General features: G+C 42.6%; 1 protein-coding gene across 4 annotated transcripts in view; it reads left to right on the top strand.

Moving 5' to 3' along the window:
- The first annotated feature begins 8,853 nt into the window (after window positions 1-8,853).
- The window catches only part of MASP1 (MBL associated serine protease 1), a 61,358-nt gene continuing 50,920 nt past the window's right edge, over window positions 8,854-19,291 (top strand). For 3 of the 4 annotated variants that reach the window (XM_055308373.1, XM_055308372.1, XM_055308375.1), the window contains exons 1-2: window positions 8,854-9,050; window positions 15,400-15,631. In XM_055308373.1, coding sequence (XP_055164348.1) covers window positions 9,046-9,050; window positions 15,400-15,631 — 237 coding nt within the window. In that variant the 5' untranslated portion in view covers window positions 8,854-9,045. Of the gene's footprint in view, window positions 9,051-15,388; window positions 15,632-19,291 lie in introns of those variants that run through there. The other variant, XM_055308374.1, reaches the window with a different exon arrangement.

Raw genomic sequence — 19,291 nt, 5'->3', positions numbered from 1 at the left:
TATTTTTTTATTTTTTATTTTTTTTAATTTCATTTTATTGGAGTTCAATTTGCCAACATATAGCATAACACCCAGTGCTCATCCCATCAAGTGCCCCCCTCAGTGCCTGTCACTCAGTCACCCTCACCCCCCACCCACCTCCCTTTTCACCACCCCTTGTTCGTATCCCAGAGTTAGGAGTCTCTCATGTTCTGTCTCCCTTTCTGATATTTCCCACTCATTTTTTCTCCTTTTCTCTTTATTCCCTTTCACTATTTTTTATATTCCCCAAATGAATGAGAACATACAATGTTTGTCCTTCTCCGATTGACTTATTTCACTCAGCATAATACCCTCCAGTTCCATCCACATCGAAGCAAATGGTGGGTATTTGTCGTTTCTAATGGCTGAGTAATATTCCATCGTATACATAAACCACAGTTTCTTTATCCATTCATCTGTCGATGACACCGAGGGTCCTTCCACAGTTTGGCTATTGTGGACATTGCTGCTAGAAACATCTGGGTGTAGGTGTCCCGGCGTTTCACTGCATCTGTGTCTTTGGGGTAAATCCCCAGCGGTGCAATTGCTGGGTCATAGGGCACGTCTATTTTTAACTCTTTGAGGAACTTCCACACAGTTTTCCAGAGTGGCTGCACCAGTTCACATTCCCACCAACAATGCAAGAGGGTTCCCCTTTCTCCTTATCCTCTCCAACATTTGCTGTTTCCTGCCTTGTTAATTCTCCCCATTCTCACTGGTGTGAGGTGGTACCTCATTGTGGTTTTGATTTGTATTTCCCTGATGGCAAGTGATGCGGAGCATTTTCTCATGTGCTTGTTGGCCATGTCTATGTCTTCCTCTATGAGATTTCTGTTCATGTCTTTTGTCCATTTCATGATTGGATTGTTTCTTTGTTGTTGAGTTTATGTTTATGAAGGTCCTGCTATGTACAAGTCAAAGGCACTGGCCTGGTACTAGAAATAAAGCATTAAATAAAAAATGCAAAACTGTCCACTTCAAGATTTTGTTATTCTAATGGGATGGAAAGTCAGCAACGAACAAATAAATAATTAAAATAAGTAGTATATTAGCTGGTGGTTAGTGCCATGAAAAAGACTGAAACCAGATATGGAGATTGTGAGTGTGGGTAGGAATAGAAGTAGTAGTGGCATAGAATGGTCAGGAAGGATCTCACAGAGAAGGTAACACTTTTATTTATTTTTGTTTTTCTTTTTTTTTTAAGGTAACACTTTTTTTTTTTAATGATAGTCACACAGAGAGAGAGAGAGAGATAGAGGCAGAGACACAGGCAGAGGGAGAAGCAAGCTCCATACACTGGGAGCCCAATGTGGGATTCGATCCTGGGTCTCCAGGATCGTGCCCTGGGCCAAAGGCAGGAGCTAAACCACTGCGCCACCCAGGGATCCCCTGAAGGTAACACTTTTAGAAAGAGTCAAAGGAATTGAGAGAGTGTGCTATGTGGCTTTATTGGGGGTATTCCAGACAGGGAATCTACCTTCCATTAGATTCTCAGTGATTCACTAGAAAGATAAAGAATAATTCCTCTGAAGCAAGAACCAAGCTGAGAAAGCAAGTGGGGAAAAAATAGTCTGCAAAGGAGTGCTGGTGATTGTGCGATTCAGAAAAGATGTGAAGGTAAGAGAATTGGTTAATCTTAAAATGGAATGGCGTCAAAGGACTGGATGTCTTGATGAGATTTAAGTCTATATGGTTGGAGATTGGAGTCTATATGGTTGGAGATTGGAGTCTATATGGTTATTGAAGGAGTAAAAGACCTAGAAAGACAGGAGATAATGGGGTGTTATGAGCTGAAGCTTTCAGAGGTGGATGCGGTATGGGTAAAGCTAGGGTAAAGTGGAAGAAGTCATCACTTAAGATGAGGAGGTCAAAGGACAAGAGCCTAGTGTCACTCAGAACATCAAGAGGAACTTGGAAGGAAAGGTAAGCATTGGTGCCACATGCCTAAATTCTTTTAAAAAAGAACAAAAAATAGGACCAAGAAGTCAGAAGGTAGAAGTAGCAGGGATAAGTAGAGTTTGCTAGAGTGATAGAAGAGCAAGGGAATTTGGAAATAGATCTGAAAAATAGTGGTCATGAAATAGCAGTAGGGAGTTAAGGAAATAAGGACCGTGACTCCTCCAAGATCTGAACCCACCCCACCTACCCCATGGTCTTACCCCAAATGTCCATTTGCTTCTTATGGCATAATCAATACTGTCCTATGGCTGGATCTGCTTGGTCCATGTGGCCTTAGTATCTGGGAACCTCTGGGAGAGAGGAGACATAATGTGAGTAAATAGCAACTATAGTTGCTATAAAATGGATTTAGGTGAGCAAAGGTAAGGGAAATATGGAAGGTGTATTAGTTTCCGAGGACTGCCATAACAAAATACCAGACTGGGTTACTTGCACAGCAGAAATCTATTTTCTCACAGTTCTGGAGGCTAGAAGTCTAAGATCAAGGCGTTGGCAGGTTCGGGTTCTTTTGAGACCTCTCTCCTTATAATCATATTCTGAGATTTGGGTTCTCTTGAGATCCCTCTCCTTGAATCATATTCTAGAACATCAACATATGAGTTTGGGAAGGACACAGTTCAACCGAAACAGATGGTATATGTCTCAAGTATTTAAGAATCCCAGGATCATTCCTTACACATCACCCCTCCTTCTGCAAGATCACCATGAGGACCAATAACCAAACAGAAAACCAGGTACCCTGTGTTACCAGCTAGGCTAGTACCTGGCTCCACAGACTTGGGGTCTCCAATAAAGCTGGAGCTCAATGGCTCCATGACAAGGCCTCCTTTGATCAGAAGTTTAAAAAGAGCATGCCCACTGCCTGCCAGAGCTTAAATCCTAATATCCTCCCCTATCACTCTTTGGCCAGGTACATGGAGAAAGTAGAGCAAAGAGAGAGCCAGAAGACCCAAAGAAGGCTAGTTCCCAGATATTTTTTTCATTGAATGAAATAAAGCAAAAAAGCAAGAGAAGCTGATGTGTATGGCCAGTTGATTTACTTCCACTGCCCACTAATAAGCTTAGATTATGGCCTGAAGCATAAGGAAAGAGGTGGGAATCAGGATAGGCTGAAAAGTGGGAAAAGGAGAGAGATGTCCTCTCTTACACAGCTACCAAAGTAGATTCTAGAAGCTATAAGCCTACTGGCAGCTGAGGAAGCTTGAAGATTTTGCTCTTCAAGAGAGGTCAAAACACCTCATCAACCTCCTTGTTCGATAAAAATGTGTCATGGAGAGCCAGCTGTGTTGGCCAGGCAAGGATCATTTGGTGCCTTCAGAAAAACAAGTAAGTTTTCTTTTCAAAATACTCATTCTCAAATAGAGTGACAACAACCTAACAGGAAATAACATGGGAGTAGGGAACTCTGATTCATGGTCTCAGCCCACCATCTAATTTCAAAGAGACCTTGGGCAACACATTTCTCTCTGCTAGGACTCAACGACCTCATTTCAATATTATTAATCATATATGTAAAATACAGATAATAATGCATGGCTTTCGTCAGTTGTTTTCAGGATGAAAACATTCTTCCTGGAAACAAAGCTTCACAGGAGATTGCGGCAGAACGTGACCCCCAACCCCAGCATACTGACTCATAGGCCAGTCCTATTCCAAAGTGCTGAGCTGCTTTTATCGTGTCCACCCTCTAGAACAATGTTTCCAATATTTAGTCACTTACATTTATAAATTTTTTGTATCCATGAATATCATCTGTGTTATTATTTATTTCATATTTTTATTTTACTCTGGATTTGTTTTTTTAACTGAAATCCATATATTTGAAAGTATGTTGCTACTCTAAATATAAAAATAAAAATAATGAGTAAAAATTGTTAAATTCTAGCAGAATAATATTGCCTCTTCAAGACTCTGAATTTGAGACCAGTATTTCCTTATTAAATGAGAATGAGCATCAGTGGCATAATGGCATCACCTTGAGATTTTCTTCTCAACAATATCAGGAGTGAAAGAGAAATGAAAAAGGCAGGACTTTCTTGGCATATGGTCGTGACAGATATTGAAGGTTGACTCATGCAATTTCCATTTCTAATCCCTGTCTTCCTTGCCACCTGGCTCTGCTCTATAAAGCTGTAAAAGTAAGAAACAGACTTCACAGTCTCCTTTCCAGTTAGTGGTGGCCATGTGACCCAGCTCTGGTCTGTGAGACATTAGGAGAAGTCCCCCAGTCCCCTTTTTTTCTTCCTCATTTTTTTATGTTTTGAATGTGGACTTGACATCTGGAGTTACGGCAGCCTTTTGGTGACCATGAGGTGGCAAGCATGAGGATGAAACCCATATACTATGGCTGGCGGAGCAGAAAACAAGAAAACAATGTCAAGCAGCTACCCCAGACCTATGTTCCTCCTCACTTCCTGCTATGTGAGGAAAATAAATTCTATTCAAGCATTAGTGAAGGTCTCTTTTATTATTTACCAAATATTATTTATCAGAATATTAATTAACTCAGTATTTTTTAATTCCATGTGTGTGGCACTTGACATCAGCCTGACACCCCTGGGGGACATGTGTTTCATGCTTTTCAGGAACTTTGCGTAAGAGAGCTTGTGTCAGTTTGCTAGGGCTTTGCTAGGCTATGGCAAAGTACCACAGACTGGGTAGTAAAACAGCAGAAATTTATTTTCTTATAGTTTTGGAGATTAGCACTTCAAAATCAAGACGTTGGCATGTGTTTTAAAGTTCAAGGTCAAGATGCTCTTTTGAGGTTTCTCTCCTTGGCTTGCAGATAGCCATTTTCTCACTGTTTTCTCACGTGGTCTTTTTTTCTGTGTTGTCTGTGTCCTAATCTCCTCTTACTATAAGGACACAAATTACATCAGATCAGGGCCCCATTTTAACTTAATCACCTCTCAAAGGCTCTATCTCCAAATTGTCACATTCTGAGGTCCTGGGTAAGGTTAGAGCTTCAACATATGAATTCTGAAAAGACACAGTACAGCCTATAATAGAGCCTAGTAGTTTATTTTCTAATAGAAATTATTTTTCCTTCCCTGCAATCTTGCAGACACAAGATAGCATGGCTCATGGATGTTCAAAATCCATAGGCAGGATCCTGAGCCTATAGATGAGGGGAAAGAGTCCTGGATCCGGGGTCAGAAGGCCTGAGCTCTACAGATCAACCATCTTCTTGTTGACATAGTCTCTCTGAAACTTCCTGTCTTCATCTGTAAAAATATATGAATATTACATGTAATAATGTATATGGAAGTATCTGGCACATGCTAAGGATATTTCATCAAATCTAAAATGACATCAATTACAAGATGCACCATTATGATCTCTGTACCCAAGTTGGCAAAATCGTGCCACGAGAGCATTTAAAATTAGAGATTCAGGAGCACCATCCCAAATTCACTGAATCTGAATCTCTTAGGATGAAGCTTAAGGATTGGTATTTTTTTAATTCCCTGTATTATTCTGATAATATGATATCCAGGATCCAAAGCAATGGCTTTTAGCATTGTCATGTGTTGTAGAACCCAAAATTTAATTCTAATATGCCATCTTTGGGGCTATTTATCAGTTTCTTAGATATTCTATAGGAAGCCTGGATTTCAGACTTTGCCAACAAAATCCCATTGCCCAAATACTTTACATTTTCTAACACATTCATGGGATTCCAGAAAGTCTCAGTTCAGGAGCTGCATATAATAAATACTTCGGTAGAGCATGTAAACCAAACCCGGTTCTAGTGGTAGGAATGCTATAACATGTACTCTCTTAGAACTACATTTCTGATCCCTGTCCCTAACAATAACCTAGGGGTATGATGCCCACATCTGTCATTCTACATTTTATGATTCTATGTGACATATTGTTAGTTCATTGTGGGCATATCTTAACCTTTCTGTCAGGCTTTTTGAAAACTAGTTGAATCTTCTTAAAAATTATTTTTATGAATGCCTATGATTGAATCCTGAGTATGCTGCTATGACCACAGATAAAAATAAGTGTCAAGATGAGAGTGCCACTCTGGACTCCACTGTCTTCACAGGTCATGAGAGTAACCCACATGACTACCTTCACTGCAATACCATTCCCCAGTTTTCATACCCTCATTTATATGTGCTCCATCATCTCAACAGGGTCCAATCCCCTGACTGTATAGTAGCAGATGGATGCCCCTCCTCTCCCTCCCTCCAACCAAGAAAGTAGATGACTTGCCCAAGGTCACATACAAGTCAGCCTACTGACACTGAGCCTACTCCCAGATCAGTGTCTCTCACATTCGTCCTACTTCCCATAATCTATTCATGATCCTTCAGAGTCTTTATCAAAAGGTCCGGACAATTCACCAATGTCTTCTAGGCTAGTGGGAAACTGCCCTGAATCTCACCCAGATCATTCACTGAGCCATGTAGTTCCTGTTTTCGTGCAGATTCCATCTGAGCCTTGGCTAACTCCCAGGGAAGCACATATCAGATCTGCTGTATATTGGCAGAACTTTGGCTTAGAACGTATTTCAAATCCCTCCCATTGAACATTGGCAGCCTTGAAAAAATATGGCCAGGAAATTATTCTGGGAAGCTCGATTGCTCTATGACACTTTACAAGGAGAAGCTGATGGCTTTCCCTCCCAAGCTCTTCCCTCTGTGCCCAGAACAAATGACTGCATATTCCTGTATGTGCCCTAAATGAGGAGAGGGCCAGCTCTGCTGCCGCATGAATAGAGGGAATGTCTGTGACGGGCAAAGCCCTCTGCACAGCGCACTGTGCTTCGAGCCAAGTTCTTTCTCCTTCAGTTTTGAAACCCTTGGGTACTCCAAGAGAAATGTAGTCCATGTGTTTCAGATTCATTTACACTTAAATCATTAAAATGTTGTTTTGTGAGAGTCATTTGATGTCTGAGGAGCCTGTGAGGCTTCTTAATGGGACTTTTAAATGTTTTTTTTTTCACTCTGCCTGAAACAGAAAGCAACATTTTGCTAAAACAGTGCCTGAGTTCAAACATATTCTCTCATCTCATATATTTGCACCCACATTATCGACCACAGCCTCTTACTAATGCCAGGCCTGGCAAGACTGACATTTGAAAGTGTTAAAATAGAGAAACTGGAGAGAAAAGGGAGCAGAGGGAATGCTAGCAAGATTCAAACCAGTGTTCCCCCAAATGTACCAAAGCAGCAGTGTCAGAGCGTGGGTAGCACATGCTTTTGCTACGTTGGTCAGACTGGACGCGGGGCCTAACGTCAGGTGCACCGCCAGACAGCTAACATGGCACTTCCACAGCCATAATCTCCTTGCAGCCTCATAGCAACCCTCATTCCCCAGAGGCAAAGCAGGAGCAGAGGTGTTAAAGATTGGACCCAGAGTGCACAGTTGGCTTGGACAGAAAGGAAAGATTAAAGTCTGACTCTACGTCTACTGCTCTTTTCAGGATGCCTCAACTTGAGTTTCTCCATGAGTGTTGTATTTGAAATACCAAATGCATTAGACTATATGAGGGAGATGCAGTGCAACAGAGTGGGTAGGATCTCAGATTCTTCCCCTAGCACTTTCCAACTGTGTGACCTTGGGCATGTTACTTAATCTCTCTGGGCAGTTTCCTCATCTGTCAACTACTCAACTATCCAAGGTATAAAGATGATTGAAAGGAATTAACACATCTCTATAACAGTCCCTGACCCACCGTGCTCAATAAATGTTGACTATTAGCGGTAGTAGCAGTAAGGAGTAAAAAGAGGAGAGAGCTGGATGATCCTGGCGAGGTGCCGAAACTCTCTGAGCCTCAGTTTTCTCATTTGTAAAATGAGTACAATTGTGTGCCCCTTACAAGTTTGTGGGAGTGCTTGAGATGATGCTTAGGCTTAGCATTGTGCCTAACACAGAAAAGGTTCTCTGTAAAATCCATTTTTTGCACCCAGACATCTCTCTCCCTATTCAGTATTGGTTGTCATTGTTGTGGGGGGAGTAACTACCTCTATTATTCAGCTCGGCTTAGATCTGGTCCTGCATTTCTCCACGATCTCAGAGTGTAGACATGTGTACAGACCTAGGGCTTTCTACACCCATGGGTTGCGGGCTTTCCTGCAGTGAGGGATCCTCACCGGGCTGGATTGGCTGGATTACCAACACCCTGAGTTGGTAAAACAGCATGAGTATTGCTTTTTAAGTGGAGAAGAGCCACTAGCCAACTGCAGGACTTGGGGCTCCCTCACATTCCTGGCCAACGGCTCTGTGCACAGGAAAATCTGTCTCGCTGTTTGCAGGCTGACTGAGGCTTTAGGATTTGGACCTTTTTCCTTTCCTAGTGTAGATGTCAGAATTTCCTTCTTAGTTGGTTGTTTCTGCTTCACTGGTGTCTTTTTGCTGGTGTCCTGAAGAAGAGCAGAAAACTACGGCCATCTGGCAAGGGAGACTAAAGAGAAATTAGACTTTGTCTCTCTCCACCCTCCACACACACACACACACACACACACTCACACACTCAATACATTCATACACACACACACTCACTCATACAAATCACTCATACACATCCACACACACATACACATACACTTACACACTCACGCACACAGACACACACAGACACACAGATACAAATACCTTTTGAGCCTCTCAGTTTCCTCTCAAGAGCTGGAGCTAGCCACACAGGATAAAGGAAGGAACTAGAGGAGCAGATCTTTTAAGGAAGAAGACAGATTCTGTTCTGTCAGGTTCCTATGAGTGTGTGTAAGAGCGAGTCAGAGGAGAGAGAGAGAGAGGGGGGAAGAAAGAGGAGGGAGAGAGAGAGGGAGAGAGGAGAGAGAGGAGGGAGGGAGGGAGAGAGAGAGAGAGAGAGAGAGAGAGAGAGGAAGAGGCAGAGGGAGAGAGGGGGAGAGGGGATCTGTTGCAGGCAGGGGAAGGCGTGACCTGAATGAAGAATGCCAGCCAATTCCAGAGACACACAGGGACCTCAGAACAAAGATAAGGCATCGCTGACACCACACCGGGGACAAGCTCACAGGAAAGTCAGGCCGAGGGGACCAAAGCCAGGCAGCCAGGAGCACCCCAGGCAGGAAAATGAGGTGAGTGCCAGGGCAGGAGGGGGCACGGGTGCCCTTTGGGAACCAGGTGTCAAGTAGCCCTGGAGCATTTGACCTTGCCTCTGGGCAGACTCACCTGCGCGTCCTGCGGGTGTTGCAGGGGCTTCTCATCAATCCTTGGGGCTTTGAGAAAGGAGATGTGGGCTGGGCGCTCCCCTGGGACTGCGGAGACACACAGCTTGAGATGGGAGACTTTGTGCAAATCCTGCCCCAGCTTCCTGCTGAAGCTCAGTTTCTCCCTCTGCCAGCGTAGGGTGCTGTCTGCTGGCAAATGTGACTTTCCTCCTGTTGCCCACAAGGCCGACTTTAGGTTTTCCCTCTCTGCAAAGAGCATGGGTTTATCTCTTCCAACACTTTGTGAGTTAGGTATGTGTTTGTGTGTTTATTTGTCCTGACCGGAAAAGAAACCAGCTTCCCACAGCTCGGCTCTGCCGTTTCTTAAACCTTCAGAAGTTTGCCCGTTAAAACCTCAATTTAGAAAAGTAAAAACCTGTTCCCATTTTACAGTTCCCTATAAATTTCTGCATTTTTCCCTGAAATCGGAGGCAGCTGGTGGCATGAATCAGACTATGAATTGCACTGAATGGCTCTTAAAGGGATACCACAAATTAAAAAAAAAAAAAAATTAAAAAGGAGTCTCTGGCGTTCTAAATCCAGGACTTTAAATTCTAATTGTTTTTAAACTCTTCAACATTTCCTATTCCTCAGCCTATACTTAGAGTTACTTGATCCTTCTTACCAGGCATTCCTTCTAAGTTTTCCTCTGCAAGTCTCAAAACGTAACCACTGTAATTATTTTTGCTATTTATAAGTGTTAATGCCGTTAAAAATACCAAAAAAGAGAAAGGAGAAGAAAAACACTCTGCAGATGTGTTAAGTCCCTAAGCACCTCTTTTCTCATTGATTTTCTTCTCAATTGGAAAAGGATTTCTATTTGTTTCTCTTCTGCAAAGTCACCTAGCAACTTTTCTGGGTCTGGGGCCAATGGGGGGCTTCAGACTGTGTTAACTCTTTGAGCTCAGATTACCTGTGGTTCAGAGAAATAATCGGGCCTCTAAGGTTAATTTGATCTGTTCTTTTAAAATCCATTGTAACATTAAGCGTGCCATCTAACTTCATTTTCCTTTCTCCTGAAAGAGATAGGATTTATGTCCATCTACGTGGAGGGATAATTTGGCTGGTCTGTTGAGATCAGAATCCTACCCTACCACCCAGGCCCCATCCATAACAACATACAGGCTGATTACCAGTCCTGTATCTTTGTGTTCAATTCCCCCTTAGCGCAGAACAGCTCTCCCCCTCTCCTCCTTTTTTTCCACCTAAAGGACCAGATTGTTCAAACCACAGCTCAAACATCATCTCCTCTTCTCTGGCCAGCATCCCCAGAATGAGCATCTTCTCCTTCGTGCTATCTCTGTTCTGGGGAGCTACATCTCTCTTCATCTTCTTAATATTTCACTGTTCAAATGTCTATCTGATTTTCCAAGATTGAATGCTCCTTAAGTATAGGATCTGTGTCTTGTTCTTCTTAGTATCCCCAGCACCTAGCATAATGTATGTTTCCTATGAAGCATTCAATAAATACTAGCTGAATGGAATTCAGTTGACTAGCAAACCAACCAGTAGAGAAGTGCTCCACTAGAAGTCTCCAAGGGGTCTTGCCTTGCAGGGACACAGCACTTCAGAGTTTGCAAAGCACTTTTTATAGGCCTCTCTCATCTGGTCTTTAGATTTTAGATGAGGCGAAGATTTATGGAGAAGTGAGGATAAAAGCCATTAAGTAACTTGCCCAAAGCCATACAGATGATCTCGAAAAGGTTCTGACTCAAACTTGGGTCTCTGGACTCCAAGTCCAATATTTTTTCTGCTACATTCTGCCAGACTCTCATCTAAGTGTATTTTCCTATACCAATAGCTCTCAATTCTAGTCGTACATTAAGATCATCTGTGATGCTTTCAAAGATGCCAATGACCAGACCTTACTCCAAACCAATTAAACTAGAATTTGTTGGGGAGGGGCTTTGTTATTAGTATCTTTTTATTATTATTATTTCTACATAAAGCCATGAGTTTTTTAATTATTTTTCACAGGATTAATTGCTTTGGCCAAATGCCTAGGCATGATATGGGCATGGACCCAGCGGCTTCCTCTGTTAGCTTTTGTTATTCCCTTCTTCTGTTGAACTAATTCACCATATGGTGTTGGGCATGACATGTCACTACTTGGGGTATCCTTTTCATCATCTGTCAAATAAGCGCATTGTCCGAGGGATCTACACAGTCGCTTTCAACTCTTCTACTCAAAAACAGTCTTGGTGTAGTGTAGGTTGAAGTGAGGGGAGGGAATGAAGAGGATACAAAGTGCTACTTCTTCCACAATCTTTGACACACGGAGGCTTTTTGTCTACTCCCCATAGCCTGCTCCAGCAGGAGGACCTATCAAATCCCAGCTTTCTATATTATTTGACATTTCAAGCAAATGTAGTGAAACTTTTTGATGCACTCGAGAATAGGTAGCAGGTGTCAGGAATTGTACAGCCAGTGCCTGGTGTATGGGAAGCAAAAAGCATTCAGAGAGTGTGATGGGAAACAAAAACCGCCACTTACGTTCTTCGTTCTTCGATTGGCAGCCCCTGAAGCAAGCAAGCATATGCTCAAGCCCATTATGTGCAAGGAGATATTTGTTTCATATGTTTGAAACTGTTTTGAGATGCAAACAAAATAGAACAGAAAGCTTCTTCCCACACTGGCCAGTTACCTACCACATGTGGGCCTTTGGAGCTGAATGGGGCTGTCAGCAGCCAGCCCTTGACAGGCCCAGCATTAGGAGGCTCAGAGTCTCCTCCATGTGGTCTGGAAAAAGCAGGCATGGAGAAAGTTGACCTTTCAGCCTTGCATAATCTGGGTGTCGCTATTGCAGTGAAGTCCAGCCTGGGAGCCAAAGTTCTTTCCTAACCTCTGCTTTTCGGGAAGCAGCACGATGGAGTAATTATAACCAATGTTTGCTGAGGGCTGGACAGTTAACAAAGGACTTTCCAATCCTCCTTTACTCTGATAGCAGGCTGATGGCAACTTATTATTATCACCGCTTACTGGACGAGGACACTGAGAGCTTATATGCCTTCCCCAAGATGGGTCAGATAAATAAAGTCAAAGGATGGATCTTCTGATCCAAGTCCAGGGCTCTCCCCTCCCCCAGGCAGAATTGAACCAGAATTCCCAGCTCCCGGTAACATCCACACCTTTCCTCGCTTGAAATTGGAGCTGCGTGGGCCCTGAAAGACGGGGTTTCTAGACTCTGCTTTCCTGTGAGTTCACTGGAGAGCTTGGACCTATGCCTTCCCTTCTCTCTCCCTTGGAGGCCCTACCCCCCAAGATTGGTTTTAAAAAACATATTGACCCTGGCAATTGGATTAAAACATTTTGTTTCCTCAGTTGAAATCTCACAAGTTACTATTGTAGGGACACTGGAAAATTTTAAATGACTTTCTTATTTTCTTTTTATTGAAAAAACAGTAGAAGGTCCTTCTTGGCAAATATGAACATCACATATACACAAAAATTAAACTTAAAACTTTCATATTCCCATTTCAGAGATAACCACTGTCAATACACTGGTGATATCCTTCTAGGCCTTTTTGCATTTACTATTTACCTTTCATGTAAATATCATATGAGACAGCTAGATAATCTACGTTTACAGTTATCTTGTTGTGTTACATATTCAAAACTTCATGCGTATCCATATATACACATACATGGGTCTGGGTAGGGAGAAACAACTTTCCGATTAGTAAAGTATGAGCATTACAGTAATGCCTGCTTATCCCCAGTGGACAGGTTCCAAGATCCTCAGAGAATTCCTGAAACCACAGAGAGCAGGGAGCCCTTTAGACACAATGTATTTCCTATGCATACCTACCTATGCTCGAATTTAATTGATTAATTAGGCATAAGAGATTAATGATAGTAACTAATAATAAAATAGAACAATTGTAGCAATATACTGCAACAAAATGATGTGAATGGGATCTCTTTCAAAATATCTTAATTGTGAGGCGCCTGGGTGGTTCAGTGGTTAAGCGTCTGCCTTTGGCTCAGGGCATGATCCTGGCCTGGGGAATGAGTCCCACATCGGGCTCCACACATGGAGCCTGCTTCTCCATCTGCCTGTGTCTCTGCCTCTCTCTCTGTGTCTCTCATGAATAAATATGTAAAATTTTGAAAAAAAATCTTAATTATACTGTACTCACCCTTCTTCTGATGATACTGAGATGATAAAATGTCTATGTGATGAGATGAAGCGAGGTGAGTGACATAAGCACTATGATGTAGCATTAGGCTATTACTGACCTTTGGACCGTATGTCAGAAGGAGGATCATCTTGCTTGTGGACCAGGACTGGCCATGGGTAACTGAAACCACAGAAAAGGAAATAGTGGATAAGGAGAAATACTGTAATCTGAGGATGCTGATATAATTTCCCAGCATGAATTTAGATTATAGAAGGCACTGGCACCACTTTCTTTCTTTCATTCATTCATTCATCCATTCACTCATTCATTCATTCATCCATTCATTTTATTCATTCATCATCTACTATACACCAGGCTGTATACTAGGTCCTTTATATACATCATCTCTAATGCTCATGGGAGTCCAATAATTAGAAATTATAATCCCCACTTAACATGCGAGGAAACTAGGTCTCAGAGAGACTATTATCCAAGATTTCACCACCAGTGAGTAGAAGAATGGGGATTCGAACCCAATATATCTAACTTCAGGAGCTGTGTCTAAAAGCAGTGCAATATGAGATGTGCAGAATGGAATCTGGAGGTGTGAAGGGTACTCCATAGCCTGGGAAGCTTTGAGCTGGATATCGGAGGATAAGGCAAGCAGATGAAGAATGGGTAGGATCTGTGCAAGGGGGCCCAAGCATGGACAGGCATGACAGACTTTCAGAATGGCATGCCGGGGCATAGCTGACACTGAGATGAGGCCAGACAGGCAGATCAGCCCTAGATCAAAAAGGGTTCATCTGCCATCCTGGGAGCAGATGCTTTATGCTGCAGGCACAGTGAAGCAGTATGGTCACACGTGTGTTTTAGAAAATCAACTTTAGCAGAAAAGTGCTGAATGGTATGAAATGGAGTAAGGGGAGATTACTTAGGATGCAGTAGCGATAGGCCAGATAAGAACATTTAAATTAAATGACTTGGAGAGAAGCAGATGGATTTCCAAAAGATAGGAAGCAGAATAAACAGGAATGAGGGAAGAAGTCGATGAGCCAGGTTTGGTGGGTTTGAGTTCAAGATTATTGGGTCTTGCAGGGGGAGCAGTCTATTAGATGCCTGATGTTGCGCATATTGACCATTAGGGTTCTGATTAGCCTTGGACATCCTGCCTCATTATTGCACCACTTTGGGTGTGTTCCCTAAGTTTTATTGGGTTTTCCTTGCCCCTTCCTTAGGCAATTCTCTTAACCCTCCATTATCTCTGATGCCTACAGCTGGAAATAAATTGTAGGTTTCTGATCCTTTCGTAAGAATATTTACCAAGAGGGGAAAAAACTTGTTTTGCTTATTCTTTCTTAATTCAAAACTTTGCATAATACTTTGAATGGTTTTGTTAAATCTGTTTTAAGTAACGCAAGATCCCATCTCTGAGTAGAAGTCTTATCTCGCCATTACCATGTTACTATTAGTTACTTCTTACAAAACTGAACCAAGAGTTTATGATTCTTAAATGAAGCTGAGTTGAAGAAAGGACACAACTTTTACCTAATTGTGAAACTGATATTCTCAACAATAAAATAATGTATGTCAGAGTCCCAAATAGGGCACTGTCTAGGAGAATTGAATCTTTATTATCAAATCTTCAGAAGAGCACAGCTGGGGGCATCTGGGTGGCTCAATCAGTTAAGCATCTACTCTTAGCTCAAGTCATGATCCCAGGCTCCTGGGATAGAGGCCCAATTCAGGTTCCCCACTCAGTGGGGAATCAGCTTCTCCCTCTCCCTCTGCCTCGTACCACCCCTCCTCCCACTCATGCACATGCGCACACATGTTTTCTCTCTCTCAAATAAATAAACAAAATCTTGAAAAAATAATAATAAAAAGAAGAGCACAGCTGGAAGAAAGCTTAGAAATCATGGAGTCACCATCTCCCTGTAAAAAGGACAGGGTAAGCAAGGCCCTGAGTGGGGAAAAGTAAATGCAGCAGGTCAGTGGCAGAGATATGCTGATAGCACAGTCTCCTGGCTGCTGACTTAGTGAAAGGGTGGGGACCTATGTCCATGAATGTAAGTGAATCCATTCATGTCTTTCAGGTGGCTCCTTCTCTATCATGTTCTGTGCCTCTCCTTGTTGAAAGCTTCGGCCCATACCGTGGAGCTTAACAATATGTTTGGCCAGATTCAGTCACCTGGCTATCCAGACTCCTATCCGAGTGATTCAGAGGTGACTTGGAATATCACTGTCCCAGAGGGATTTCGGATCAAGCTTTACTTCATGCACTTCAACTTGGAGTCCTCCTACCTTTGTGAATATGACTATGTGAAGGTGAGACCTCTGATGTTCCCTAACTGAGGCAGTTTCTCTACTAGAGAATCTGCTGAGAGTTAGAGAAGCCCAGATGAACTAGATACTGTGCTTACCCCCCACCCAGGGTAGCAGTCCAGTGAGGAATATGCACAAAGTTACATGATGAAGTTTGGGGGTGGTATGCTAGGTGCAGACTGAGTGGTAGATGTAGAAAGGACCACAAGGGAAATTGGGGCTGGTGAAGTATAACTCAGCCAAACATAACTTCTACTTTTTCTTTCTGTTCTCAAAGTCCTTAATGTTTCCACTAATCCTTTACCAGCAGAAAGAAAAGGGCAGAGACCCCAGAAAAGGATAACCAGACTGAAACACAGCCATAATTATGTCCAAAGCTGAGGCATTAAAAAGCATTGCCCACTTCCCTAAGTAAAGGGGAAGTATTTGGGAAAGGTTGAGTATGTAGTTCCCAAGTATTTGGGAAAGGTTGGATATGCAGTAGTAGACAGTAGGAGATGAAGTCAGAAGGTTGGATTGAGGTGAGATTCTGAAGGGTCTTGAATGCGATGCTAAGAAGTTTGGATTTTCTCTGCAAAGGGTATTGGCAGGATTGAGGGGCCATCAGAGCTGGATGTAAAAACCATGTGGAAGAGAAACAGGAAATGATTACAACATCAAAGTGCTCTTCTCTGGAATTTAGAGAGAACCCACAAACAATGCCATAGATGGGAAAGCTGTTCTTTGAAAGTGGGACTGAGAAAGTTTGGAGTACTTCTGAGAGATCAAGTTTACTAGGCTGTATCTGGCTCAAAAAGATCTGGAGGTCTAAGAACCTACTTTCTAAGCTCTCTCTGGCTTTCTGGAAAAGATCTCATCAAATTACTCTAGAGTAGACTTCATACATTGTTAGTATTAATGTGATCTCTGTTCTCCACAGCCAGTAATTCAACAGGAGTTGACCTTGTATTAACCAGAATATTGGATCAACAGCAAAGTAGTGAGTTTACAATGTACTTTTATACTTGCAATCCCATCCAATCTTTAAAATAATTCTATAAGACAGGTACTACTACTGTCCTGCTTCACAGGCAAAGGAACAAACCTAAGAAGGTGAAGCTACAGCTAGTAAGTGATGGGTCAATTTCCAAACCCATGTCTTCTGACTTTCAATCCCATACTCTTTTGTCTACACTGAACTGCTCTCAAGTTTGTCTCCACTGAGCCCCAGGATACTGCAGGAACTTGTAAGACTACTGTTGGGAGGAAGGAGGGGGTAAGTGGGAATATGAACCCCCATCCTGCTTAAACTCATTTTAAATGTTGGGTATTGCTTATTTTATATGTTGGGCATGCATCAAATATCTCATTTACAACAAGGTTTCTGTGATGAAAAACTCCCTCAAATTGGTGCTCTATGACAGTTTCTTAGCTTCAGCACTATTGATATTTTGACCTACAGATAATTCTTTGCTGAGGAAAGAAAGCTGTTTTGAGAATTATAGGATTTTTAGGAGCATCCCTGGCTTCTACTCACTAGACACCAATATCACTCTACCTCCAGTTGCGACTATAAAAATATCCCTAGAAGCTGGCCCTATCCCCAGAGGGACAGAATCTCTTAATTTGAGAACCACCGTTCAGTGGGATGCTGCACCCCTGTGAATGTACTGGGCTGAGGGACTATGAGAATTTAAAGATACAAAAGATCTGATCCCTTACAAAGAGAAGTGAGCCTAGAAAAGTAGCCACTGCATAAGATGGAAAAGTAATGACAATTAAAGACTGATGATAAAGAATGAGAAGAGGGGGAGTCATTGCTCTAGGAGATGATGGAGGTTGGCAGTCTAGATTGACATAAAGTTTCTGTGAATTCATTAAAAATGGAGCCAACTTCTCTGAGTCACAAGGATCCAGCAAGGAGTATTCACTAAGACCCTATGTGTTCATCATCATAAAGTGAAATTCCTGACAAACATGTTAGTTATGTCTTCCAGGATATAATCTAGCCTCTATTAGAGCCAGACTCCAGGAGCAGATGCATTGTGGGTAGGGAGCATTAGGTTAGCTGACTCCTCCAGCCCATTCCCCCCAACCAATGCTGGTCATAAAACTGTGGCATTCTCAAATATTTGGATTAGAGAGTGGACTTAACCAGAAGGAAGATGATCAAACATTGGCTTAATACCACAGTAAGTTCCACAGGTTTAGACAAGGCTAGATGTGAACTTCCTAACTGCTTTCTTCTCTATTTTCAAACATGTCAAACCACCTAGATTTTTTTTTAGTGAAAACACTTGCTTTTACTAGTAGTTGAGGTCTTAAGACTATGGATATTACAGAAATTTTTTTTCTTTAGCCGTAACAACTTATTTTCATTATCCACCCTGTCCTTCCTCTACCCAAGGAATTAACTCTCAATTCATAATACACTAAGCAATCATTTCTCACAAGTTTTCCTCTTGTTCAGACAGATGCCAAGCTTGACCTTGTTAGGACTCCCTTCTAGAGACAATGAACACACAACAGAGGGTTTGACTCATTCCTTTGTCCCAAATAAACTGAACCTCCTGGCAAAGCAGATTAAGAAGCTGATATCAGCTGCATTTTGTAACAGAAAAATAAAAATAAAAACAAACAGGTGCTTTTCAAGGGCAATGAAAGAAACTGAAGACCTCTTCTGACACTGAATTAAGGACCCTGGCATACATTCTACCCAAAACTTGGCCTTTCTGGCTGGAGAATTTTTTAGAAACTGATTGATGGTTTCTATCAGGAACAGTGAGACACCTTCATGAAAGCTCAGGCAGGTAGGTCCCCTGGAAGGGTAGCATGGTCCTGGATTCTTGCCAGACATTCAGGAAATGCCTGGGCTAGTCTCCGATCTGCCACTAACTCATGAATGAATAAAATCTTGGAGTAGCCTCTCCACTCCCAATAAGATTGTGACCCTGGGCATAGCAAAGAAGCCGTCTGCTACCTGAAGTGCCCAATAGTCTAGCCTCTCTGATTCAGACACCTTTTCCTAATTCCTTTGGGAAAAGGGATTAATGTATTGGGCAGGGCAGGCAAGATGTATCTCTCTGCTGGTGCTGACTCCCTTCCAGGATGCCGTCCCAGCATCAGCATCAGCCTCCCTGAAGAGGTTCCAATGGCCATGGGGCCTGAGCAGGCCCCCCTTTGCAAGACGCCGCACCTTGGTTGGCTGGCAACTGGCGCTAATGTGGAGACAGGCCCCATGCCCCTGTCCACAAGCACCTGGTAGGGTTCCTGTCCTGGAGTCATGAACTCTCACAGAAGGTCAAGTTGCAGCAGCCCTCTAGAGAGTCATCTAATCCCACATTGTTGTTAGTATTGTTTTTCAAACATTTTCTCCTGGTTTTCTGCTAGCAAATCTTCTGGTAGGCCCAATATAGAAGACAGAAGAGCAGCTGGCAGGTTAAAGTTGGCTCTGAAGCTTATTCAGCTCACTCATCCTCCTCAATCCCCCAAAAAGGTCCTACCTTAGGGGATTTACAACAAATATTGCTTTTGTCCCCAATGGACAGAAGAGGGGCCTGAAACTCAGAATTCAAGCACACGACTAGTCCTCTGGCCTCTGAACTCCTGAATCCAGAAGCCTTCCACATACAGTTGAAACCCATTCACTTTTTTCTAACTGACTCACTCCCTCTGCCACCAAAA

This window comes from Nyctereutes procyonoides, unplaced genomic scaffold (assembly GCF_905146905.1).
Source record: "Nyctereutes procyonoides isolate TBG_1078 unplaced genomic scaffold, NYPRO_anot_genome, whole genome shotgun sequence".
Classification (NCBI taxonomy): Eukaryota; Metazoa; Chordata; class Mammalia; order Carnivora; family Canidae; genus Nyctereutes; species Nyctereutes procyonoides.
The sequence above is the reverse complement of the archived record's forward strand: the minus strand, read 5'-3'. Positions and strand labels throughout refer to the sequence as shown.